This window comes from Cyprinodon tularosa, unplaced genomic scaffold (genome assembly GCF_016077235.1).
Source record: "Cyprinodon tularosa strain WSP-4 unplaced genomic scaffold, ASM1607723v1 ctg407, whole genome shotgun sequence".
Taxonomy (NCBI): domain Eukaryota; kingdom Metazoa; phylum Chordata; class Actinopteri; order Cyprinodontiformes; family Cyprinodontidae; genus Cyprinodon; species Cyprinodon tularosa.
This window is the reverse complement of record NW_024039127.1, coordinates 1,462,592-1,489,000: the sequence shown is the minus strand read 5'-3', so window position 1 is coordinate 1,489,000 and position 26,409 is coordinate 1,462,592. Positions and strand designations below refer to the sequence as shown.

General features: G+C 41.3%; 1 protein-coding gene across 1 annotated transcript in view; it reads left to right on the top strand.

The window, feature by feature from the left end:
• The window catches only part of LOC119792000 (suppressor of tumorigenicity 14 protein-like), a 34,474-nt gene extending 8,410 nt beyond the window's left edge, over window positions 1-26,064 (top strand). Inside the window, exons 6-19 of the mRNA XM_038298422.1 lie at window positions 4,383-4,418; window positions 4,533-4,761; window positions 6,758-6,894; window positions 6,975-7,072; window positions 8,508-8,608; window positions 9,295-9,428; window positions 9,511-9,615; window positions 11,027-11,134; window positions 11,257-11,370; window positions 11,974-12,096; window positions 14,678-14,849; window positions 16,818-17,089; window positions 21,294-21,430; window positions 25,274-26,064. Coding sequence (XP_038154350.1) covers window positions 4,383-4,418; window positions 4,533-4,761; window positions 6,758-6,894; window positions 6,975-7,072; window positions 8,508-8,608; window positions 9,295-9,428; window positions 9,511-9,615; window positions 11,027-11,134; window positions 11,257-11,370; window positions 11,974-12,096; window positions 14,678-14,849; window positions 16,818-17,089; window positions 21,294-21,430; window positions 25,274-25,435 — 1,928 coding nt within the window. The 3' untranslated portion in view covers window positions 25,436-26,064. The remainder of the gene's footprint in view (window positions 1-4,382; window positions 4,419-4,532; window positions 4,762-6,757; window positions 6,895-6,974; window positions 7,073-8,507; window positions 8,609-9,294; window positions 9,429-9,510; window positions 9,616-11,026; window positions 11,135-11,256; window positions 11,371-11,973; window positions 12,097-14,677; window positions 14,850-16,817; window positions 17,090-21,293; window positions 21,431-25,273) is intronic.
• The last annotated feature ends 345 nt before the right edge of the window (window positions 26,065-26,409 follow it).

The following is a 26,409-nucleotide window of genomic DNA, read 5'->3' as shown; positions in this document are numbered from 1 at the left end:
TTGGGCCCTATATTTATATACATATAATGCACTATATGGCATCTCTTTAACTGATATTCATAAATATCAGTGTTTATTGTTTATGCTTCTCTTATGTTCTCAACAACAGGAAAGCATTCAATAAACATGTTTGAGCTCATTTTTGGAAAATATAAAAACCTAATGGAAGCGTGGAGTAACTGTAGCTCCATCAGCCCCCACCCTTAGAGCCCCCCACCCTTAGAGCGCCCCCACCCTTAGAGCGCCCCCACCCTTAGAGCATCACCAACTTTCATTACAAAGTTCGCCTGGATGACTGAGAATCTCCAGCAGCACTTTGAACCTTCATGTTATTCTGCTCAGATCTGGACCAGACTGGATGGTTCTTACTAAACTAACCGGTTGTTACACGGCTGTTCTACCGGAGCCTCAGGGCAGAACCACGCTGGGCGCTCATCCAGCTGGATGATCTTCACCCAGGAGTGTTAGGTTCAAAAATGTAGGTTCGTAAAACAGGAACTGAGTCTACACAGAAGAGGGATTTTTTAACGGCTTCTGCAGAAGGAGAGAGCTACATTCAGCTACATCTACTCTCTGATGGACTTCCTCTGCAGAGCCTTTTTATTAGCAGATCATAACACATAGGGTGGGTTACAAAATAGAGCGTTCTTCTGACAAGGCAAGTGATCAGGAGGTCGTAGGACAAAATGCTCCTCTGATTGAATCCCAGAATAGATTGGTCTCCTGATAACTGTGATTAGCTTTGCACAAACATCAGCAGTTTTCTACCACCGTTGCATGACAGTTTGCCGTAAACAGAGTGAAGCATCTCATTTCTCCAATGTTTCATTAACTTTATAATCATCACTGAATAAACCTAACAAGGAGTTCCTCAGATTTTATTTCCTGCCGCTTTTTCAAACAAAAACATAAAAAAAAAAAGATGTGATGGGATCCAGAACCTGATCTGGGCCCCAGGTTAAGGTCCACCAGATAGAAGCAAACCGCACCGAAGCGGTTCCTGATAGTCAGAGAAGGAAGTTATTGGCATGACTGCAGGAACTTCCTGAAACCGTTGGTGACCTTTAGAGCTGCTTCTGGTTCTCCATCCTGCAGCCGCCATCAACCACCTGGAAGTTTAATGCCATGAAGAACCGGAGCACAGGAGATGGAGGAGCTTGATTAGGGACGGCTCTGCATTCCTGTACCTCTGAGATAATTCTGCTGTCCTTGCTGGTAAAACTGGGATTCTCCTCTCCAACGAGCAGCTGATGCTCTCCTCATGGCTCACACAGGTGTTTGAACCAATCAGTTCAACAGAGTACATTATATAGGTAGACGTATCAATGGATGCTGTTTTTATTTTGTTTTTTATTCTTTATTTCGAACATGCAAGAGAAAAACAACAAACAAGGTACCCTTCTTTCCTAAATAATATACCTCCATTACATGTACGAAAAGGAGTAGGAAGAAGTAAAACTTATGTACTCCTACCCCTTTAATTCTTGTATTTCTTTAATTTACAATATTTATAATTATGTTGCTATATATATCCATATAAATACATACCTACCTACACATATACATACATAAATATGTATACACATATACCATCATACATATATACAAATTAACAAAACAAAAAACTCAAACAAAACTTAAAACTAGGGATGCACGATATTGGGATTTTGGCCGATATCCGATATGCCGATATTTTAAAACTCATGTAGCCGATAACCGATATCGATACCGATGTTAAAGCTGGACAAAAATAAGTAGTCATTGAAAATAGCAGTTTTGTTATCCATTTCTGACACTTTGAAAAATAATATACCAAATATATTTTCATATGCTGATATCAAATAGATTTTTAAAAACGCGGTATCGATCTATTTTACTTTCAAAATCTGGTGAAATTTCATCGTTCTGTTACAAACTCTCGTGATATTTTGCAAATTCTTGTGAGATTTTGTTAGTAAAATAGATCGATACTGCGTCAATATATCAACATATAAAAATGTGGCAACATTTGGTGAATTTTCGGGGGATTTCGTAGCATAACGATGACATATAGCAATATTTCATTAGTAAAAGAGATTTATATGGTGTTTTTAAATGGCAATATATCAGCATATGAAGATATTGTGATATTTTAATGTATCAATATTTTTTCCCTCGTCTTTAGAAGTTTTTAAGTCTGTAAAAAAGAAGTTTTTGAGGAAGAAGAAGAAGTAGTATTTTATTTTTTTTTTAGACTTTAGAAACTCAGAAGCTGATCAAATATCGGGTCAAATATCGGTGGGGGGGGCCGATGTCCGATATTCAGTTTTAAGGCCGATACCGATAGGGGGCCGATTATATCCTGCATCCCTACTTTCTACAATGCTTCCCTATACCTTTTGAAAATAATTTATTTGTTGGCAGCGTGGCTGACATGCCTAGAAGGCGGCCATCTTGGATCAGACCACAGTTCAGACAGCTGCTGTCAGAAAGAATAGGAAGCGCCTTAGATCTCATTTTAATCACATGAAAGACGAGTCAAGATAATATTACGATATCTAGTGTCTAACAACCCCTTAAAAGACCAGGTTCAGCACTGGACAGGCCCTGTCCAGTGCTGAACTTGGTTAGATTACACATATTTATTCAGATGAAAAACTATTTAAACTGAACTCAAATTGGATGAGATGTTTGCAAAGTTATATATTTTGCAATTAAATATTAATATGATAAACAAAATGTTTTGTATAAATATATCATAAGATTATGTTTTAGAAATATTATATATTTATATAGTATATTATTATAATTCAGTATTTTAAAGGATTGCTCTTTGATAATGAGTGTTTTGATCTATAGAGTAAACATTGCTGTAATGTGATTTTAAAACAGAGTAAAGTTACTATTTATTTTGTTTATTAATTTTTTGTCATTTTAAAGACTTTTTTTGTCAAATCTTTAAAATACTGAATAATAATAATAATATACTATATAAATATTTGTAAAACCTAATCTTATAATATATTAATATAAAACTTATCATATTAATATTTAATTGCAAAATATAAATCTTTGCATATATCAATCCAGTTTGAGTTCATTTTAAAGAGTTTTTAATCTGAATAAATATGTGTAATCTAACGTTAACTCTCTGTACTCAGCGCTGTCTGCCTGCGGTGGGTGAAGTACTCAACTGTAGTTCTTGAGTGAAAGTATCGATACTCACCATCAAATCTTACTCAACTGCAAGTAAAATATACTTATTCATACTTCCACTCAAGTTAAAATGTTGAAATACTCACGTTTAACAGTACATTTCTGCTGTATTCATGAGTAGAACCATCTGATATAGATTCTACATCACCTGGAAACAACTTCAGCATAAAAATCCCACAAAAAATAAGGACAGGTATTCTGATTATTATTTCTAATTTAAAAGCAAACCAAAAGGAAAACAGAATTATATCGATTCTCCTCATTCTTTCACTATGAAATAGAGCAGCGGTTCCCAACCTTTTTTGCGCCACGGACCGGTTATATGTCAGACAATATTTTCAAGGATCGGCCTTTAAAGTGTGGGGGGGTAAATATGATCGATTAAAATGATCCTGGCTGGCATAAAATCAAATAAAAACAGCATAAAAATAAAACTCACCATTATGTTGAATAAGTGGGAGCCCTGAGCTTGTTTCTCCAAAACAAGCCGGTCCCATGTAGGCGTAACCGGAGACAATGACACGAAGTGAGCTCCTGATGTCCAGTCTGCTCCGTAGCTTTGTTTTGGTCGCCCTAACAGGAAGTAGGATGCAGGTTAGGGTTATAGATAGGATGCGTCTTGACCTGAATTAACCTGTGTCAAGAGGCACAGATGCGCCGACTGATGGAATTTGGAGAGAATACCGCAATTTTTTATATTTTTTTTAAATAAAACATCACTCAGACTCTGATCATCGATAAATTATATAAATATTTTATTCTGTGCGGCCCGGTACCAAATGACCGACGGACCGGTACCGGTCCGCGGCCCGGTGGTTGGGGACCGCTGAAATAGAAGTTTAAGGTTGAATCTATTAGAAACTCTGCTTTGAAACTCATCCTGCTGAATAACTCGGCCGCATGGCAGCAACTAATTATCTAAACCTAAAACTAATACGTTCGCTGTGATTTAATTCATTTTAGCCTTAATAAGTGAAAAAATTAAAACACTAATTTTCGTCGACAGTGTGATGACAATAAAAATAAAATACTGTAAACATTTAGCCTAAAAACCAACATCTGAATGAAGTCTGGTGTTTTTCATGCTAACCATGTTCTACACCTCCAGCAGTTCCTCACCTACATTGTGTTGGTTCTGATCGGCCCGTTTGGCTCCTGTTTGACATCTTTTCTGCTTTTCTTGGCAGCTCTGGATCTGCGGCTAAGCAGGACCAACATAACTGGTGAGAACCTCTCCATACCGGAACAGAACATTGGTTCTGGTTCTTATGAAGTAGGAAATGCAGTGGATTTGGAGTTGAACCTTTAAACCAAACATGATCTGTTTTTTTTTTTAGAGAAAGTGCCGATCAACCTGCATGTCAAGAACAAGAATAAAATCGATTCTCCCGGGTTCCCAGACTCTACTTATCCTCCCAACACGTCCCAGAAGTGGAGCCTTCGGGCCGAACAGGGACACAGAGTCCGTCTGGATTTCCACACCTTGTTCCTGGAGGATGACTGTGAGAAGGACTTCATCCAGATCTACGACTCGCTGCTTCCGATCGAGTCCCAACTCCTCACAGAGTCAGTTCCTCATTTGGTTTTTGGGGGGCCAGCAGGTGTATGACATCACAAGTGGGTGGGGTTAAAGATGATTGTGTTGGTTCTCAGTTTGGTCCCGATTTCCTCGTAGCATCTCTTGATCAAGGCTGAGAGACTCTAGTTGTTATTTTATGGAAGGACGAGTCTGAGGAACTCCTTATCAGCCTTTAGGACACATCTCAGACGAAGCAGAACTGTGTTAAACACAGACTGCAGACGCCAGAGTACAGCAGTAACAGTTTCAGCAAAATACAGTTAGCTTTTCACCAACAATTAGGCTACGTTCGCACCGCAGCCTGAAGTGACCCAAATCCGATTTTTTTACCCCAATGTGACCTGGATCTGATCATTGATTGGCAGTCTGAACACAGATCCGATTTTTTTCCAGGACCACAGAGTCAATTGGCTCTGTGGTCCTGGATCCGATACGAATAAGATCTTTTCAAATGCGAGCTGTGTCTGAGCGGCCATTACTAACCGACATAGATCACTATTCTGCTTCTTGCTGCACAGAATCGGCAAGAAAAACAAACAGCATGGCAGACGATGATGCGGAGAGCAGTATTTTTTTAACCATCTTGAAAAGATTGAGGTTTTAAGGTTTGGAAAGATAGCTAGATGCGCTCCAGAACTACATCGAGTTTACTTCATTTCAATTCTATTCAGTGTATTTCTATAGCTCCAATTCACATCATGTCATCTCAGGTCACTTTCCAGTTCACCAGATCATCCAGTCAGATTGATTCAAAGTTTTCTATCTAAGGAAAACCAGCTGATTGCATCGACTCATTGACTCTTCAGCAATCCCTCACACTAAGCATGCTTCACTGGAAAAAAATGAATCTAAATAAGTCACCTTTTCTTAAAATAAGTTAATTTTGTTGAATTGCAGAGGTAAGAGATATGCTTTTTTAAGTGCATATTATCCAATTATCTTATTTTAAGAATAAAAGTACTCATTCCATTTGCAGATCATCTTATTTACCTACTCAAATTCAGGGTAAATACACTTAATTTAAGAAATTTTGACTTATTTCAAGATCATTTTTGCAGTGTTGTAGCGACAGTGGAGAGGAAAAACTCCCTTTGAACAGGAAGAAACCTCCAGCAGAACCAGGCTCAGTGTGAGCGGCCATCTGCTGAGGCCCACTGGGGTTCAAGGAGACAGAAGCAGACATAGAAAAAGAAGCATAGATCCAAAAGGCAACTGTCAACCAGCTCCACAGGCGGCCCCGTCCAGGAAACACACAGCCAGGCAGACGAGGCAGCCAACCACAACATAAATTTCAACCAACAGCTAATAACTCCATGCCCGACAGAAATAACCTAGGGGGTCGTTTGGCTTCTTTGTTAGCCTGCAATGCCCCATACCTGTCTATGTCTCTGAAAGGGGGGTCGTTAGAGGGAATTGTTGGCCTGTTCTCCTGTAAAGGTGTTGGGGCTGCGATGATAGTGGGAAGGAATCAACTCTATCGCTGCATTGGAGGTTTTTGAAAGCTGAAATCTGGTTGGTTGAAAGGTTCTTTTTTCTTTCTTAACATGGATGGCTTCCTTCACGTTCCTCTCACCTATCTTCTTTGTCCAAAATGTGAACATTCTGGTCCTCAAATGAAAACCCTCATTCCATGTTTTCTAAACTAAAACCAGGCTTTGTTGGGCTGCTGGATAAAACCTGGAACTAAACGCTATTTCTGACATTTTGAATCGAAAAAATTTCCTCGATAGTATATATATATATATATATATATATATATATAAATATAAATGTCTGTATATCTGGAGCATGTAGCAAAAGTAATTTCGCTCTGGGATTATTAAAGTATGTCTGATTCTGAAACAAAGTCCAGTGGATTGTTTTTGTTAATGTTGATGACCTGGATGACTGAGAATCTTCACCAGCACATTTAGTCCCGTCTAACAGGTGCAGTAACCCTGATCTAGATGTCCCTGAGGCCTGATTTCTCCTCTCTTCCTACAGGCAGTGTGGATACCCCCATGGCTCCCTTTCCTACGTGTCGTCGGGGAACGTCATGCTGGTTCTGCTGGTCACCAACAGTGAGAAGAACTTCCCTGGATTCAGAGCCTACTACTCCCAGATCCCAGCCAACACTGCAGGCAGGAAGATCTGCTTCTGTTTTTGTCAGGTTGCCATTTTGCATTTGGTGTCTGATGTTTGTTCTGCTTCTGTTTCTCAGAATGTGGAGGAAAGCTGCTGGGAGAGAGAGGAAACTTCTCTTCGTCATTATTTCCTGTGAACTATCCTCCTAAAGCCGTCTGTACCTGGGAGATCCAGGTAGGTTTAAATGGCTCCAGTTTAAGTAGCAGGAAAGGTTCTGCTTATAGTGGAGCTCTGTTTGATCCAGGTATGTTAAAGTCTAACAGATTGGAAGGAACCATTTCACACTTGGTGGGTGGAGATTGAAAATGGATTTCATGTATTTGTATCCTAGCCGTAGTGCAGTTGTTATATTGAAGTTATTTCATATTTATCTAAAGAGCTTTCGGTCTTTCATAGACTATATTCCCAAAAGTTTCCCAAATCTAAAGGGGAAATGAAATTAGTCTGAAGGTTACATGAAGTTTAACGTCGCTCCATCAGTTGGCCGACCGCTTCCTGGCTGAGTTCTGTTTCCTGATGAAAGCATTAAAATTCAACTGCAAAAAAGTTTTAAAAAACAATCCGCTGGACTTTTTTTTCCAAGTTTGCAGACGTTTCGCTTCCCATCCAGGAAGTTTAGCGTTTAGTTCCAGGTTTTATCCAGCAGCCCATCAAAGCCTTGATTTTGCTTGCCCCATACCTGTCTATGTCTCTGAAAGGGGGGTCGTTAAATGAGATCAGGAGGTCAGAAGAAAGAACCCTAACTACCCCCATTCAAAGGGGATGGACACGTTCGTCCGTTTCAATTTGCAGGTTTTCTTAACAAAAACTAAGCTTTGTTGGGCTGCTTTATAAAGCAGGATCTAAAATTTAAATTTAAAAATCAGTTGGGTCCTAATAAAGAAAATCATCAACCAGTAAAGCTCCGGAGACATTTTTAATTATAATCTGTTACTTTAAACAGCATTTAACAATGATATAAAATGAATTTTTATGCATCCATGTTACTTATTGAGTTTTAAATAACAAAATATGAAAAAAATAATTTTTCCATTTTAAAATCTAAAGTGTTTTTTGAAGTAGAGAACATTAATCGCCCGGCTTGCCACAGGTTTGCCTGCTGTGTCTAAAAGTAGCAGCAGCAGCAACCCAGACTGACAGCTCATTGGCTCATTTGGATCACGTGCAGCCTGGAGCCGGACGCTCCCCAGGGCTTTACCGTATTAACAGGAGAAGAGGCGCAAGTGAAGTTAGACACTGTCGTTGCGCAAAATGCGATAATTTATAAATATTTTAAATCAGGATGGGCCCGGATTAGCCAGCAGGTGGGTCTAAGTCCGGACCGCGGTCCACTAACCCGTGAACTCTGGTATAAAACCTGGAACTAAACGCTATTTCTGACATTTTGAATTGATAAAAGCTTCCTGGATGGAAGAGAAACGTCTTCAAACTTGGAAACAAAATCCAAAAACTGACTGATTATGAACATGTTAAACAATTACATATATTTTTCAGATCTATGGAAATACTTTTGGAAGTATTTGCAGTTAGGACAACATTCCCATCCTTATCTTTTGCTCATTTAAAATCCTGGGATCTTATTTCAGAAAGGACTGGGTTTGATTTTCAGGTTCCTCAAGACAAGTTTGTGAAGGTCGAGTTCAAAAAGTTTGAAGTTGGGAAAGATGGAGCAACTTGTGTCGGTGATTATGTGGAGATCGAAGATCAGAGGTAAGAATATTTATTCATTTTTTTAACCACAACTGCAGGAAGAAGATTAAACGATGATGACAATGTTACAAACTAGGATTTAACTTCCTTTTATTGTTTTATTTAAAAGATATTTCCTCCATCCTCAGCTCTTTTGCCTGGAAGTATTTTTTATTCAATAATAACATTCAAAAATGTTTTCTATCTAAGGAAAACCAGTTGCATCGACTCATTGACTCAAAAAAACAATACTTTTATACCATGCATGCTTGTAGCGACAGTGGAGAGGAAAAACTTTTTTACACTGAAAAAAAAAATCGAGATCTAGATAAGACATTTTTTCTTAAAATAAGTGCATTTGTTCTTGGATTGAGGAGGTAAAATAAACATTTTGCAGATGGAACAAGACAATTTACACTTAAAATAAGAAAAACACATTTCATTTGCATGTTATATAATTATCTTATTTTAAGATTAAAAACACTAATTCCATTGGCAAACTACCTCATTTACCTGCTCAAATTAAGGGTAAATACATTTAATTTAAGACATTTTTACATATTTCTTGATGGTTTTTCCAGTGTAGCAGGAAAAAGCCTCCAGTAGTTAAATAAAACATCAGACTCTGACTAGTTTGGCCTTTTCCTGTGAGAAGCTCACTGTGGAGCAACCAAAGAACCTGATTGGATCCTATGTCTGTGTCGAAGGTTGTGTGGAAACAGGTTAGAAAGCAACGTGTTTACCAGCGAGAGCAACAAGATGACCATCAGGTTCCAGTCCGACACGTCGCTCGTCTATCAGGGATTCACCGCGTACTACGAAGCCTTCATCCCGACCAATCGTAAGGCGGATATTTTCGCTAAATCAAACAGTTTTCCAGAGAGATGGAGCCGTTTATGTTCAGTGTGTGACGTTGTTGACAGCTTGTCCCGGCAAGTTCAAGTGCAGCAACAACATGTGCATCATCAGCGATCGGAAATGTGACGGCTACAACGACTGTGGAGACAACAGTGACGAGATCAACTGCAGTGAGTCCAATTAAGATGCTATTAATGAATACATCTAAACTGGATTGATCACATAATGATTGTTTGATAACCAGCCTCTTCCTCTGGTATCAAGAGAATAAATGAAGGGCTAAATATTTTTTTATAATATTCTGAGATAAAAAAAAGTACATTATTGTTATATTTGAACTATTTCATTGTTGCAGCTTTATTAGATACGGACTGAATAAACACAAATATTTTTATTAAACATTTTCAAACTAAATTATAGGAATAGCAAAGCAAACTATTAGGTTTTAGAAACAAAATTATGAAGAATAAAATATTTGAAACTAAAATTTAAAGAGAGGGTATGTTGTTCTGAAATATTGTCAGGTTAGGTCCTGGGGGCCCCATAAAACTCTGTTTCCATGTATAATTAATACAATTATTCCTTATTTGTGCACATTAATTATGTTTTTGATCAAAATCCTTTGGCTAAAATGCCATCAGAACGCTGATAATATTAAGTGTGTCTCAGCCCCCCCTTCAGTGTCCACCATATTGGATCAGTCCATTTGCTGCACATGTTCAGAAAGGTCCAATCAGACAGCAGCAAACCATTTGAAAACAAACCATGCAAAGAGCAGTGTTGCCAACTTAGCGCTTTAGTCGCTATATTTAGCCACTTTTCAGACCCCTCTAGCACTTTGATTTCTAAAAAGCTCCTAGCGCCAAATCTAGAGACTTTTTTCTGCTACTGGAGACTTTGGAGACAACATCTAAAAGCAGCGAACTCTGCTCTCCAGAGCGAGTAGATTGGTAACCCCGCCTCCTGCTCTCCTGTATCTTGTCTGCTGTCATGATTCATGCAGCTATTATTTCATCCAAATGAAAAATGGAGAACAGATAAGCAGATCATGGCTTGTCTACAGTGAAAAGAAGGACTGGGTTATTTACTTTGGCCTTTTTGGAAACACAGGAAGGAGCAATCAGCTAAGTGAGCTTAGTGCTTGGAAAAAATCTTTCATTCCTTTAGAGACAGCATGAAAAGTCAGCTGAGTACAAAACATAGAGAGGAAAACAAGAAGAAAAGGGACAAGAAGAGAGGGACACAACCTAGAACAGATAATGGATGTCTATTCTATTAACATTTCTCTATCTGGAGAACGGGGCTGTTCTATGTGTTGTCTTCTCCATTCAGAGGGGCCCCTGCCTGTCTTTGCATAGGGCCCCACATTTCTTAAATCCTCCCCTGTGACAGGGGGTGGGTTAAATACAGAGAGTAAATTTCATTTCTCTGTACTTGTGACAATAAAAGTAAATATTAATAAACTCTTCATATCAGCCAGAAATAACCAATGTTTTAACTAAATTCTTTCATGTCCTCCCATTTGAATAAATGCTTGATAAGTGATTAAATATCTGAATTACTGCTGGTTTTCTGTCGCAGAGTGCGACGTCACGCAGATGATGTGTAAAAACAATCTCTGTAAGTCAAAGGCGTGGAAGTGTGACGGCGTGGACGACTGTGGGGATAACTCTGATGAAGAAGGCTGTGGTGAGTTCTGGAACATTCTGCAGAACCTCCTCCTTCCAACGGGAACTGCTTCAGTAAAGCAACGATGATGGCTTCATGCTGGAGTTACTCTGATGGCTTCATGATGTTTTTCCTCCTCATAGAATGTAAAAAAGAGCAGTTTTCCTGCAGAAACGGACGCTGCATCGCAGAGGACCTGAAGTGCAACGGCAAAAACGACTGTGGCGACGGTTCTGATGAGTCCAAGTGTGAAAAATGTAAGAAACTCAGATGGACGTCACCAGATCCAGAGGAGATCAGCAGAGCGGCGTTCTGTCAGATGAGCATACCCCATCAGACCAGCATACCTACAATCAACACGCATCCACAAGACGTCAGATTTGCTTTTAAACCTTTAGTTTTGTATGAAAAATAGACTTTAAACTACGTAAAGGGCGTGATTCTACGGAAGAGGATTAGGGCCACTGAAGAAATGAAAAAAAGTTAACTGATTTTTTAATATTATTTCAGTTTAATTTGGGGAAAAATACTTTTTTTCTCAGAATTCTGACTTTTTTCTCATATTATACTGAAATAATAAACTTTTTTCCTTTTTTTTCCAGTGGCCCTAATCCTCTTCCATATGTATCCCTTTAGTCATGTACAGAAAAAACAATTTAAGGTCAGATCGACATACGTGTCAAAAAACACCAAAAAGTAAGTAATTAAATTGTTTTTTTGGTACAAAACTAGAGGGATAAACGTGTATTGACTGTGCTGGTCTGACCGGGTATGCAGGGGGCTGCTCCTGGTTAAGCCGCATCGTTAAATCAGACGTTTCTTTAGGGACGTTTGTCTCATGGCTGACTTGTCTCCTTCAGCTCTGATGCTTAAGTGCTCAGCCACCACCTACCGCTGCAAGAACGGCCGCTGCATCAGCAAAGCCAACCCCGAGTGTGACGGGCAGACGGACTGTTCGGACGGCTCTGATGAGGAGAACTGCAGTGGGTTCAGCACACACACACACACATTCTCATCTCGCTATATGTAGCGAGGACCGTGTGATGATTCCCGTTCATTTTTAACCCTTTTCATGCCCTAATCTAAACCGTAAGCCGGTCGGACACTGTACGATTTTTTTGCCCTTTTCGGGCCGATTCTCCAGTTGTGGGAGAATTTTATAATCGGGCCGACTTTCAGCCTGATGGTGCGTGGCGTAGTGACCAGGGGGTAACGAGGGGCGATCAGCCTCTAACGACAACCTCCCCATCAGGAATAGTAAGGTCGGGAGAAAATCAGACATGTTTGAAATTCTGTCGGCCGTCGTAAGGTGGCCGTGGGCAAATCGCTTGGTGGGCAAACAAGGCCCCTTTCTCAATTCACTAGAGTGTGAGTACAAACGTGTTCTCGCCAGATATGTTCCTGAGAAGAATACAGGAAAGCCTGGACTGGGAGAACAGGAGCACGCAGAATAAATATGGATCAATTAGAACAGAAGCGTACTGATGACATCACCACACGCTCAGCTCATCTGGAGCGGCATTTCACCTCCTGTTATTAATGGTGTCTAGGTAATAATAAATTCTAACTTTTTTCATTTATTCGGGTAATAACAGTGAGCACAGTCAGATGAACACAAATAGGCTGTGACTGGGAACGATTCTCGGCCAATCTACATTGACCCACTTATGGACCCCCCCAGCGGTCCTTCACACACGGCTATGCCAAGAGAGAGGGCTGCTACAAACAGGCTAATGTTAGCTCTGCCTGCCGCAGACGGGCTAACCTTAGCTCTACCTGCCGCAGACGGGCTAACCTTAGCTCTGGCTGAAGCAGACGGACTAACCTTAGCTCTGCCTGCCGCAGACGGGCTAACCTTAGCTCTGCCTGCCGCAGACGGGCTAACCTTAGCTCTGCCTGCCGCGGACGGGCTAACCTTAGCTCTGGCTGAAGCAGACGGACTAACCTTAGCTCTGGCTGCAGCGGACGGGATAACCTTAGCTCTGCCTGCCGCAGACGGGCTAACCTTAGCTCTACCTGCCGCAGACGGGCTAACCTTAGCTCTGGCTGAAGCAGACGGACTAACCTTAGCTCTGCCTGCCGCAGACGGGCTAACCTTAGCTCTGCCTGCCGCAGACGGGCTAACCTTAGCTCTGCCTGCCGCGGACGGGCTAACCTTAGCTCTGGCTGAAGCAGACGGACTAACCTTAGCTCTGGCTGCAGCGGACGGGATAACCTTAGCTCTGCCTGCCGCGGACGGGCTAACCTTAGCTCTGGCTGCAGCGGACGGGCTAACCTTAGCTCTGCCTGCCGCGGACGGGCTAACCTTAGCTCTGCCTGCCGCGGACGGGCTAACCTTAGCTCTGGCTGCAGCGGACGGGCTAACCTTAGCTCTGCCTGCCGCGGACGGGCTAACCTTAGCTCTGCCTGCCGCGGACGGGCTAACCTTAGCCTTGGCTGCTGCAAACGGACTAACCTTAGCCCTGGCTGCAGCTGACGGGCTAACCTTAGCCCTGGCTGCAGCTGACGGGCTAACCTTAGCTCTGCCTGCAGCTGACGGGCTAACCTTAGCTCTGCCTGCCGCGGACGGGCTAACCTTAGCCTTGGCTGCTGCAAACGGACTAACCTTAGCCCTGGCTGCAGCTGACGGGCTAACCTTAGCCCTGGCTGCAGCTGACGGGCTAACCTTAGCCTTGGCTGCTGCAAACAGGCTAACCTTAGCCCTGGCTGCTGCAAACAGGCTAACGTTAGCCCTGGCTGCTGCAAACAGGCTAACGTTAGCCCTGGCTGCCACAGACGGGCTAACCTTCCCATCTGCGGTTACCCTCTGAGCTCCGCTGGTTGCCGCAGTCCTCTCAACATCTGAATGAACTTTATTTTAAATGACGCACTAAATCAGTAAATGTTCCATATAGTGACGCTTAAAGTATAATATTCTCCCCTCAGATGATCTAACAACGTACTTTTATTGAACAACAGCAACAGAAAAGAGAACTTTTAACTTAATACTCTGAGCTCTGTGAGCGCTAACCTGGAAGCTGCTGCTGCCGCAGTGCATGCTGGGACAGCTGTCAGTCTGGACATGTCTGCTCAGATGCATACTGGGTAAAGAGGGAGGGGCCAGAACAACATCCGGGGACTTTGTCCTTTGTTGGTCTTCTTGTTCATGTGAATTGGAACAGTGCTAGGGCTGAGGCTGATGACGTTTCACGAGGACACGAGAACGCAGAAGTGAGCTTCATGTTCCTCTTCTATTTGTTTGGTTTCCAGATAGACGAGTCCGAGTAGCGCCATCTCACTGCGGAGTTCCACCTGGTTTTTAGACGTAGAGTTTGAGCAGGTAGATCGCATCAGAGCGTTGGGTTGCACAGTGTGAGGACAAACATCGTGAGCTGTGAACTTTTAAATCCTGCTGTTTCATCGTACAGTTTGAGCTGTAGCTGCGTGCAACAATAAAAAAAAAATCGTACAGTGTATGCCCGACTTAAACTCAATTCTCACCTTAGTCCTAAAGCTAAAGCAAAAAACAGGAAGTGTCTCATTTTGCTAGGAATGGTCCTCACTCCGATGCCATGTTTTTCTCAGATTGTGGCAGGCGGGAGTATCAAAGCTCCCGCATCATCGGCGGTCAGGCATCTCGGAAGGGGGAGTGGCCCTGGCAGGTGAGCCTCCACGCCAGAGGGCAGGGACACACGTGTGGAGCGTCGGTGCTAAACGACTGCTGGCTGCTGACCGCCGCCCACTGCGTCCAGGACGAGTAAGAACCCGGTTAACTGGGGCTCGATGGTTTCAGGCTGAGGGGATGAAGGGGGGGTAATGGAGTTAAACTGGTGATGGTTTGTATCTACGCTAAACCCTGAAAACTCAAACATTGCTACAGAAAAAGGAAATTGATGGTTATGGTGATGATGATGATGAGGATGATGATACTGATGAGGATGCTGATGAGGATGATGATGATCATGATGCTGATGAGGATAATGATGATGATGATGATAATGATGATGATGATGCTGATGAGGATAATGATGATGATGAGGATGATGATGATGATGATGAGGAGGAGGATGTTGTTGATGATGATGAGGATGATGATGATGATGAGGATGATGCTGATGATGATGAGGATAATGATGATGATGATGATAATGATGATGCTGATGAGGATAATGATGATGATGAGGATGATGATGATGAGGAGGAGGAGGATGTTGTTGATGAGGAGGATGATGATGATGATGATGATGATGATGCTGATGAGGATAATGATGATGATGAGGCTGATGATGATGATGCTGATGAGGATAATGATGATGCTGATGCTGATGAGGATGATGAGGATGATAATGATGATGAGGATGATGATGAGGCTGATGATGATGATGAGGAGGATGATTATGATGAGGATGATGATGATGATGAGGATGATGATGATGATGCTGATGAGGATAATGATGATGAGGATGATAATGATGATGAGGATGATAATGATGATGATGCTGATGATGATGATGCTGATGAGGATGATGATGATGATGATGATGATGATGATGATGATGAGGATGATGAGGATGATAATGATGATGATGCTGATGATGATGATGCTGATGAGGATGATGATGATGAGGATGATGAGGATGATGAGGATGATAATAATGATGAGGTTGATGATGAGGATGATGCTGATGCTGATGATGATGCTGATGAGGATAATGAGGATGATGATGATGCTGATGATGATGCTGATGAGGAGGATGCTGATGATGCTGATGAGGATGATAATGATGATGAGGATGATGATGAGGCTGTTGATGATGATGCTGATGAGGATGATGATGATGAGGCTGTTGATGATGCTGATGAGGAGGATGATGATGATGAGGATGATAATGATGATGAGGATGATGATGAGGCTGTTGGTGATGCCTATGATGATGATGATGATGCTGATGATGATGATGCTGATGAGGAGGATGCTGATGAGGAGGATGATGAATTATTTCTCAATAAAAGCTTCAGGATAAAATGAGAGCAGTGTCACTACCCGATCCGTCCTCTGCATGCGCAAACAGAATAATAAGATCCGGATCGCTGAAAAACTACATAATAACTTTACTGAAAATACTTAATTATATTCTTAAAACATTAAAGAATGTTAAACTACATTGTTTAGAAAATATTGAACTGTTTTCTGGGAGAACTGGATACGTTTTTCCCTCTATTGTACTGCGTGACGTCATGATGGGACGTGCTTCCGGGACGGATGGGGTAGTGACCAGCATCGTCATCATAAATTGTTGCTCCTTCTGTAGCAATGTTTGATTTTTCAATGGTTAATTTTTAGTAATTTAGCTTTTCAGTGTTTTAATTAATCTGGGGTGTGATTGGTCTGCAGATCGCTCTCTGATTGGTTGAAAACTGTTAGTGACCTCTGATTAAACACAAACAGTGACTGAGAACCACTGAACTCAGTGATGTCCATCTCCAGTCCTGCAGCTTCTAGATGCATCTTTCTCCAACACGTCTGGATGAGATGCATCTGAACCGAACCTTTGCTGAATCTGATGAGGTAGTCCAGGTGTGTTGCAGAGAGGATGGCCACTCTGTAGGACTGGATTGGGACACCCCAGATTTAAAATTCTCTGAACGAACAAACAGCAGGTGGCGCTGCAGCTTTCTGACCTTGGGTGATGGCTCAGCTGTTTAACGAGTTAATCTGCTGCAGGTACGCTGAGGCCAACCAATGGGAGGCCTTCCTGGGACTCCATGTGCAGGGTCAGACCAATGAGTGGACAGTCACCCGGAGGATCAAACGGATCATCCCCCATGAGGATTACAACACTTTAAGCTTTGATAATGACATTGCCCTGATGGAGCTGGACTCCAGCGTGACCCTGAACCAGTACATCTGGCCCATCTGTCTGCCGCCTTCCAGCGACGACTTTCCTGCAGGCCAAGAGGCATGGATCACCGGCTGGGGCGCCATGGTGGAAGGAGGTTAGGCCAGGTTAAGCAGAACCTCTGACTGAGACCCAGAGGATGGTTGAAGTTCCAAACTGTCAGGTCTAAGCACCTAAAACATCATACATACATACAGGGAAAGAAAGAAGGCACAGAGACAATTCATTTAGTTACTCGCGAAGAGAGTAGGAAGAGACTGCAGAGTTTACAAATCTCCACCCCTATCTGCTAGTCTTCAGCTTTCTCCTCGCTATTTATTAAAGTCAGGGGATGTCCCTAATTACACGAACTGAGGTTTAACTAAGGGGAAGGGAAACAAAAGAATCTTACTTTAAGCCTCAGCACATATGTTAAAATAAAGCATGTGGTTGTTTTACAATTGAATTGTTCCAAGAACACATGTTTAGAAGAAACATGTGATAGAGGATGTTCAGGCCTCTTTCACAACCCGTCCGTTGCATCACCTTTATCTGGAATGATCTTAAGCAAGAGTTAAAAAAAGAAGAATCAAACATTATACATCATAATAGTTCATTGGAACACAACCCATGAAACACAAACGGAGTATGAATAAAATATTTCTAACACAAACAGGACCTGAAATATTGATCACAACGAGGAAGAGGGGTTGTAGTTTCGGAGAAAGATTTGTTCAATGCTAGAATCGCAAGAATCCATTGTCTCAGCGGGGTGGAGGTCTGACAGGAGGACCCAAATGCAGACTGAAGCTGAAGGAGGTTACATGAAGATAGCGATGGGTCCATTAACCCCGATGCGTCGGTGCATGCGTGGAGCCCATAGAGCAAAACTCTGGATCGGTGCGCGTGTCGTTTTAAGGAAGTCATGTGACCGATACAGGAGTTGTTTCTAACTGACTGACTCACTTAACTGGGTTTAAGAACGTATCTCTCAACATGATGCATCTGCTAAAAAAAATGTCTCATCTTTTGCAGTTTATCATTAAAATGATCCTGAATTTTGGAGCCTTTAGGAACGTTTCAGTCGTTGCGTTTTTATTTTAATTTTCTCGTAGTATCCTTTTCCTCTCAGTTATCACTCAACTTAATTGAATTAAACTTAATTTCAAATTGACTTTTAGTTTATTTTCCTGTTTTTACTGTACTTATTGTTTTAAAATTATGATTTAAAATCCTAGTCCACTAGCATCCTCATTGACATTTTTCCCTAAATTTTCACGTTATGAAATATGTTTATATTTTTTATTGGCTGCATCTAATAATATCAATGATATTTTCAATTTAAACATAGATATGAAATAATACAATATAACCTTCAATAACCTCAATGATATCATTGTACTGGGTCATCAGGTCAATTCAGTTCAGTCAAATAACTGCCTGTAGTGTCTTTAAATGTCCAGCAGGTGTCAGTATTCTGTGACACAGTATCAATAAAGGATCAATACAGTTTGGCAATGAAACACTCCAAGATGCCTCATTAACCCATCACTGCTTGAAGATTTATCATCCAAAAAAGATCAACAGAAGCAAAAATCCAAAAACATAAATCCACAAAATGCTCACAACAAGAAGGCGAAGAACTGACGACAAACCAGCAACAGTGACTGAGCAGGAGGTGCATATATGGGAGAGAGAATCAAAGCAGATCAGATTGGGAGCAGCTGTGAACAGAGGACACTAGAAGGGAGCGAGGTGAAGAGACTGACACAAGAGGGCGACAGAGGGCAAACTAGAAATACCTAAGAACTCAAAAACATCCAGAAAACACAACAAAATAGGAATGAATCCCATAAAACTAGAAAACAAAGAAAAAATGGATCAAAGGGAAACTGAAAACTCAAACGGAACCAAAACCGTGAAATCCATTAGATTCACAAGATTCATAAGAGCCATTTTGTTCACAAGATCAGAAAGATTCATAAAGCCAGCAATGTCCACAAGATGCATATGGTCCATAGGACTCAAAATATCCAAATGGTTAAGATCTATAAGAACCATGCATCCATCTTGTGGATAGTTGAACTTATGAAAATCCAACAGATCAATGAGGTCCATCATTTCAATTAATTTCATTTTTAAAGCGCTAATTCACAACACGCCATCTCAAGGCACTTTCCAGAGACAATTCGATCAGGTGATACAGCCTTGTAAAGATGTTCCTATCTAAAGAAATCAGCTAATTGCATCAAGTCATTGACTTTACAGGATTCATTTCTCAGCAGCACAGCTGATATTTCTCTCCAGGATGGAGTCACAGCCAAACAGGAACAGACCAGATGAAGCTACTATGAGAAAAAGCAGAGAGAGCAGAACGTTAGAGATTGAACTAACAGATTCTGCAGAGTGGGAGAATAGAGATAGAATGATGAAAAAGGGGTCCCTATGTCCTCCAGCAGTCTAAGCCTATAGCAGCAGAACTATAGAGATAGAATGATGAAAAAGAGGAAAAAGGGGTCCCTATGTCCTCCAGCAGTCTAAGCCTATAGCAGCATAGGGTCAACAATATTCATAATATCCATGCTGTCTGTGAGCTAAACAAGATCCATATGATCCAGTTATCAAAAAACATCCAAAGTCTTATATTAACAGAGAGATCTGTGCTTTTATTTTAAGCTGCATTTATTAATCCTGGCAGGGGGGAATTGATACAGTCTTTGCCAATATTCTGTCTGTTCTGGAGAGACAAAGGATTACACTAAGTACCTAAGAACCACAAGCAAAAACTGACACACAGCTTAATTAAACAACGCACGGCGTGCTGTGGTGGTGCTGTGGTTAGCGCACACAACCCATGTATGGAGGCTTTAGTCCTTGATGCGGGCGACCCGGGTTCGAACCCAAACTGTGGTCCTACCGTCTTACCTGCCAGCCCACTGTCCGTAAAAACAAGCCACTAGTGCCGTAAAAAATAAACAATGCAGACAGTTTTCCACAAATAGAAGGATTGTTTAAATAACAGTGAGTAGAAAGATCCTGGCTCCATACCCAAACCATCTAACTCTGAATACAGCTTTAAGGCGTCAGTAAGAGGAGATTACATCTAGCTTTGTCTAGCAGGTGTTCTGCTTATGCGAGTCATTTTGTGCAAAAAGGAAGCAAAACATTCAGGTTATTAACTAGACACAAAAAAGGAATAAAGTTTAGCACATTTTTCCCAACAGAGTTCCTCCTCTTTACCATAAAAGGAACTTGTTAATTATGTGGTCAGCAACAGACAACGGAAAATTCATGAATCTATGTAAAGTCAAGATCTTAGCTTAAAAAGTTAACATAGTTTCCTCCCAGTCGTCCCAGTAAAAGGCTAAAGAAAATGCAATCCTGAAACAAACTTGTGGAAAAGCTTAGAAATGCTTAAACAAACAATGATTGACGATTAATAATGTTAACAAGCTAAGAAAAGTTGAAAGTGTTTTAAGGCCTAATTCTATTCAGTTTATTTCTATAGCTCCAATTCACATCATGTCATCTCAGGTCACTTTCCAGTTCACCAGATCATCCAGTCAGATTGATTCAAAGTTTTCTATCTAAGGAAAACCAGCTGATTGCATCGACTCATTGACTCTTCAGCAATCGCTCACACTAAGCATGCTTGTAGCGACAGTGGAGAGGAAAAACTCCCTTTGAACAGGAAGAAACCTCCAGCAGAACCAGGCTCAGTGTGAGCGGCCATCTGCTGAGACAAAGGCCCCTGGATGTTGTTCTGGCCCCTCCCTCTTTACCCAGCATGCATCAGAGCAGACTTGTCTGTTCTCCAGACTGACAGCTGTCCCAGCATGCACTGCGGCAGCAGCTTCCAGGTTAGCGCTCACAGAGCTCAGAATATTAAGTTAAAAGTTCTCTTTTCTGTTGCTGTTGTTCAATAAAAGTACATTTTAAGATAATTTGAGGCGAGAACATTAGACCTTAAGCTTCACTATATGGAACATTTAGTGATTTAGTGCGTAATTTAATAAAAAGTTAAAAGCTAACCGCAGCAGCTACGGCTAACGTCTCAAACCCCTAGTTAGCATCAGCAGAAAGCCCGGTTCTGGTTCTGTTGGAGGTTTCTTCCTCTTAAAAGGGAGTTTTTCTCTCCACTGTTGCCACATCCATGCTTATTATAACAGATTTCTACAGAGTCAATAAAAAAAGGCAGCAATTGTCAACTGTCTCTACTACCATAAATCACCTCTTAAAGTGACCTGAAACGACCTGTTTGGTGCTAAAAACAAATTAAACTGAAATGAAGGATAGAGCTGATCCGTTTCTGTGTCCTCCAGGTTCCAGTGCTAAGATCCTGCAGAAGGCGATGGTCCGGATCATCAACCACACGACGTGCAAGAATCTGCTGCAGGATGATGTCACAGACAGGATGCTGTGCGCCGGGATCCTGGACGGCGGCGTGGACGCCTGTCAGGTAAGGAGAACCTGAGCTCCTCTGCAGAGGAGGGTTTTTTTTTCCGTCAAAGATGACGACAATTAAATTATTTTGTTGATTCTCCATTTTTCATGACGTTAACGAAAACTGACGAGCTAAATGTGGATCTTTGATGACTAACCATGACGAGTCATGGGTTTGAGGTTTAGTTGACGAGACTAAATGAAAATTATCGGGTCGTCTGTCAGACGTTTAAACTGCATCGGCGTGCTGTAATCAGCTAAGCAGCATCAGCCGAGCTGCTGCCTCCTGGTCAACCTATTCTCATGAGTGCGTATGAAATCGTACGAAAAGTTATGCACCGTAATTTCGTACGCTTTGGACGTTTTTTTCGTCGTATGCGCATCTGATTCACGAATATAGAATATAAATTACAATTAGCCCTGACCCTAAGATATAAAACAGCAAGCAACGTAGTTAGAGACATGAATAAGTGATGATTGCTCCGTTTTTCCCAGTTTTACGTCCGTCAGCGGATCTGTTTTTTTTTTTCTGTCTGCCAGCGCATGCGCACTGAGGACAAACGTCCAAAACGTACGAAATAGTGTGCATAACTTTTCGTACGATTTCATACGCACTCATAATGACAATATGTTGTCCTGGTTGGTCACGCCCACCTGGCGAGCAGCGGTGCTCATTCTGCATGACCACAGGTGGATCATGGCAGCAGCGGCGGGGTAATATGCACTGAACTCTGATCTTCCTGCTGTTCTTTGCATGCGGCGAACCATCAGGGTCTGCGCGTAACTCTCAATTATTAAACCAAATAGATTAATAATTAAATTGGAAACGTGGAGCAACATGAATGGAGCGAGGCGTTACATTCACAGCTGCGATAATTTAACAGCCTGTTAAATATGGCAATCAACGTATATCGGTCACATCATGAATGAATGAATGAATGAATGAATATTTATTTATTTCAGACAATAATATTAGTAACAAAAAAAATAAAATAAATAAATCAAATTAACAAATAATATAAATGAATCAAAAGAACAAATAATAATAAATAGAACAATTCCAATTTCAGAAATGATCAAATAATAACATCATCAGATCAAACGCTGTGTGTCTCAGGGCCATGACATCATTACAGGAAGGAAAAATGTCAGAAAACGCCTTCTTCTGAAAATCTGAGTGAGCCTGGAGTGATTTCTCTAGAGCGGCAGGAAAATTAAGGTGAGCGCAGATTTTAAATGGAGCGTCCTGGAGCAACTTCGAGCGGCGGAGCGAATGAGAGAACATCCTCGTGAGCGGCGAGCAGGAATCACATGGTGCTACGTGCTCTGGTGGCTGATCATCTTCTGCCAAGCATAAAAAATCCTGTTTTTTTTCCTCAGAATATTTTTATTGAATTTTCATTTTAACATACAACATCGCTCACTGTGATGTTTACATCTAGGTCTAGAGTGTACAGAGGGGAAAAAAGTCAGAATGTGAAAGCAACACCACCAAAACCAAACCCCTAACCCATACCAGCAGTAACAGTTATAGTACAGTCGGTCCCTGTTCCTGGATAACACCAAAGACTTAAAACCTAACTGGAATTCAAATTCAACATAGGTAGGAAGGTAGACAGCGAAACATCTTCATCTCAACTTATAGTGATGGAAGTACTTCAAAAAGGGTCCCCACACAGTAAAAAAGTTTTCTACTGAGTTAGTTATTGAGTAACGTATTTTCTCGAGAGAAAGGCATGACATAATATCTTTGAGCCACTGAGCTTGGGTGGGCGGGGCCACATCCTTCCATCTCATCAGAACAGCTCGCCGAGCCAGCAGGGAGGTGAAAGACACAACACGACATTGAGTTGGTGAGAGGCGGGTGCTACCCTCGCCAGTGGTGCCAAAAATAGCAACCAAAGGGTTGGGCTTTAGATCGATCTCAAGAATTATGGACAAAGTCCGGAAGACCTCCCTCCAGAAACCAGGCTTGGGCATGTCCAAAACATGTGAATGAGGGAGGCTTCCCTGATCAAGCATTTATCACAGTGAGGGTCCACATTCGGGTAGATACTTGAAAGTCTAGCTTTTGACCAGTGGGCTCTGTGTACGACCTTAAATTGTAACAAACAGTGACGAGCGCATAGAGATGATGTATTGGTTAGTTTGAGAATAGTTTCCCATTCATTGGTTGACATAAAAAATCCTTTTATCTATCTATAAGGATTTAATTTCTTACAGCTCACAAGCTGTGATACTAAACATTCTTTAATTTCTACCAAAAGGAATCTATAAATTATATCCAAAGATAATGTTCTGTATTCTGTATTTTTGGATAAAGACTGCGATGAAGTTATGATCTAAATGTTTCCTTGTATCGTCATTAAAACATTTTCTCTGTTTCCTTTAAATATTTCAACATTTTAGTAACATATTCATTCAGTTTAGGTTTGGGTTGCCATGGCAATACAAGGCAGTTATGGAGCAGCAGGAACCGAGGGGGAAATTGAAGCAATGAAGCCAAAATATCCAAAGTAGAAAGAAGAATGTTTTTGTTCTTTGCTTTTTGGTAGTAATGCAGATTTTATAGATCTGTGTTTAATGCATAATTCATAGTAGATGAGGAAGTGTTTGCTTTATGATGGACACCTTGGATGTCTAAAATCATTCCTTTATTGGACATTTTGTCAGCTTGTCTGTCTGCTATATTAACCATTAGGATGTGTTCAACTAGATCTGCTATTTTCACAACTTTTGTGACACTTTTGTATAAAATAGATCAGAGGTAACCAATTAAAAATCAGCGGGTCATAATAAAGACAATCATCAACCAGTAAAGATCTGGAGACATTTTTAATTATAATCTGTTACTTTAAACAGAATTTAACACTGAAATAAATTTTGTTTTTTATGCATCCATGTTATACATTCAATTTTTAAATAAAAAATAGAAAAAAAAAAATTTTCCATTTTAAAACCTAAAGTATTTTTTGAAGTAGAGAACAACAATCGTTCAGTTTGGTTTATAGACAGTTTCCTGATTCCCATATTTTCTCAAACCCCTGAACTGAGCGTTTGTTATTTTCTTCTTTTTTCTGTCTTAATGTTGGCAGTGGGCTTTAGGCTGCCCTGCAAGGCTTTAAACCTGGGTTTAACCGGAGACTAAGCCATTCTCAAGCACATATCAAGGAGCTCATTCTGAGCCTGGATCCAGATTTATTGTTGATTCTGTTCATGGTGGAGAATCCTGCTTCACAGCAGCAGGTTGAGCCAAACATCCTCTAAATGTGCAGGGTCATCTTTGAGCACGCCATTTCACTTTTCTTTCACCAGTTCACCGCAGTTCTTCCAGCAGTCCACACTTTCTCTGCTCTCTTTTTCTCATGGTCTTCTCCTTCTTTCCCATCGCCCGGCTTGCCACAGGTTTGCCTGCTGTGTCTAAAAGTAGCAGCAGCAGCAACCCAGACTGACAGCTCATTGGCTCATTGGAACACGCGCAGCCTGGAGCCGGACGCTCCCCAGGGCTTTACCGTATTAACAGGAGAAGGGGAGCAAGTGAAATTAGAAACTGTCATCGTTCAAAATGTGATAATTTATAAATGCTTTAAATCCGTTTGGGTCCAGATTAGCCTGCAAGTGGGTCTGGATCCGGGCCGCGGTCCGCTAATTTGTTCTTAATTCTATAAATGAAAGTTTTCTGCCCAACAGCAATGATGAACTGCACAGCAGCATTCTACAGCCTTCTACAGTTTTAGTCTAAAATGCAACTAAAACTAATAATAGTTTTAGTCCTGACGACTAAAACTTAAATCTAAGACGTCAGAAACAATGCTGCTGCAGAGCCGATAAAGTTTGACCTCACTGTCTCCCCCTGCAGGGCGACTCCGGCGGGCCTCTGACCGTCACCAACCCCAGCGGGCGTGTGTTTGTGGCGGGTTTGGTGAGCTGGGGCCAAGGCTGTGCCCAAAGGAACAAACCTGGCGTCTACACCCGCATGACCAAGTTCCGGAGCTGGATAAAGGAACGCAGCGGAGTTTAACAGAACTTTCCTCATCGTTTGCTGCCTATTTACAATCCAAGCTGCTCCTCTCCCGTCATCCATCTCTACAGTTCCACATGTTCTGTTCCAGCTCCTGTTTCTTTCCTTTAAACTCCAGTGAAAAGAGCTCAGGTCTATAATCCACACAGAACAGCGATGGTGTTAACATACTTCCTGCTACTGATGAACAGTTTTATATAAGGTTAACCAATGACGTTCACCTAAACATAAAATATTTCCCATCTGTGAAGCAGAAACTCTGAAAAACCTTGAAGAAAATCTCCAACTCTTCTGTTGTTTCCTGAAGAGCTTTTGGGTCGTATGCAACTCCATGGTGTTCCTCAGGGACGTGTGTTCGCTCCCTCAGAGATTAACAATACAAAATGTTAAAAAGTGTTTTTTTTTTTTTTTAGATATTACATGAAATGGATGCAGATTAGTAAAATGAGGAGAAACTGCTGGGATCCCGCCGTGGCTGTGCTCTTTCAGGGTGAATGTTTCTTTTTTACAATGGTTGGATTTTAAACTGTGAACAGAACCAACAGAACCGCTGTAGGTACCCGATCTGCTCGGGTCCTGCTTCCTGCCTGTGACGTTACGCTACATGATTGGCTGAACATTGCCACAAGGAGTAAAACATTCTGGTTTCCAAGAAAACAATAACAGCATCAGGCAGCGTCAGTGTGCCGAGTCGGTAGCATCTGCAGCGTTAGCGTGTCTAATGACGGATAAAGTTTTACCTCATCGATAACAAAACTAAAATAAAATATTTTTCTGGTGAACAAAGTAACTGTTAGACTGTGATATAAAGAGCTGGGTAGCGCTGTGGCTAGCTGTGCTTCTTAGCTAACAGGTTAGCCTCTTTTAACCCGGTCAGTTAGCCATATTAAGCTACACTACTTTTAAAGTTTTAGAGAAATCATATTTAAACGTCAAATCATTCTGGCTTAAACATGCATATAAATGTATTCTTT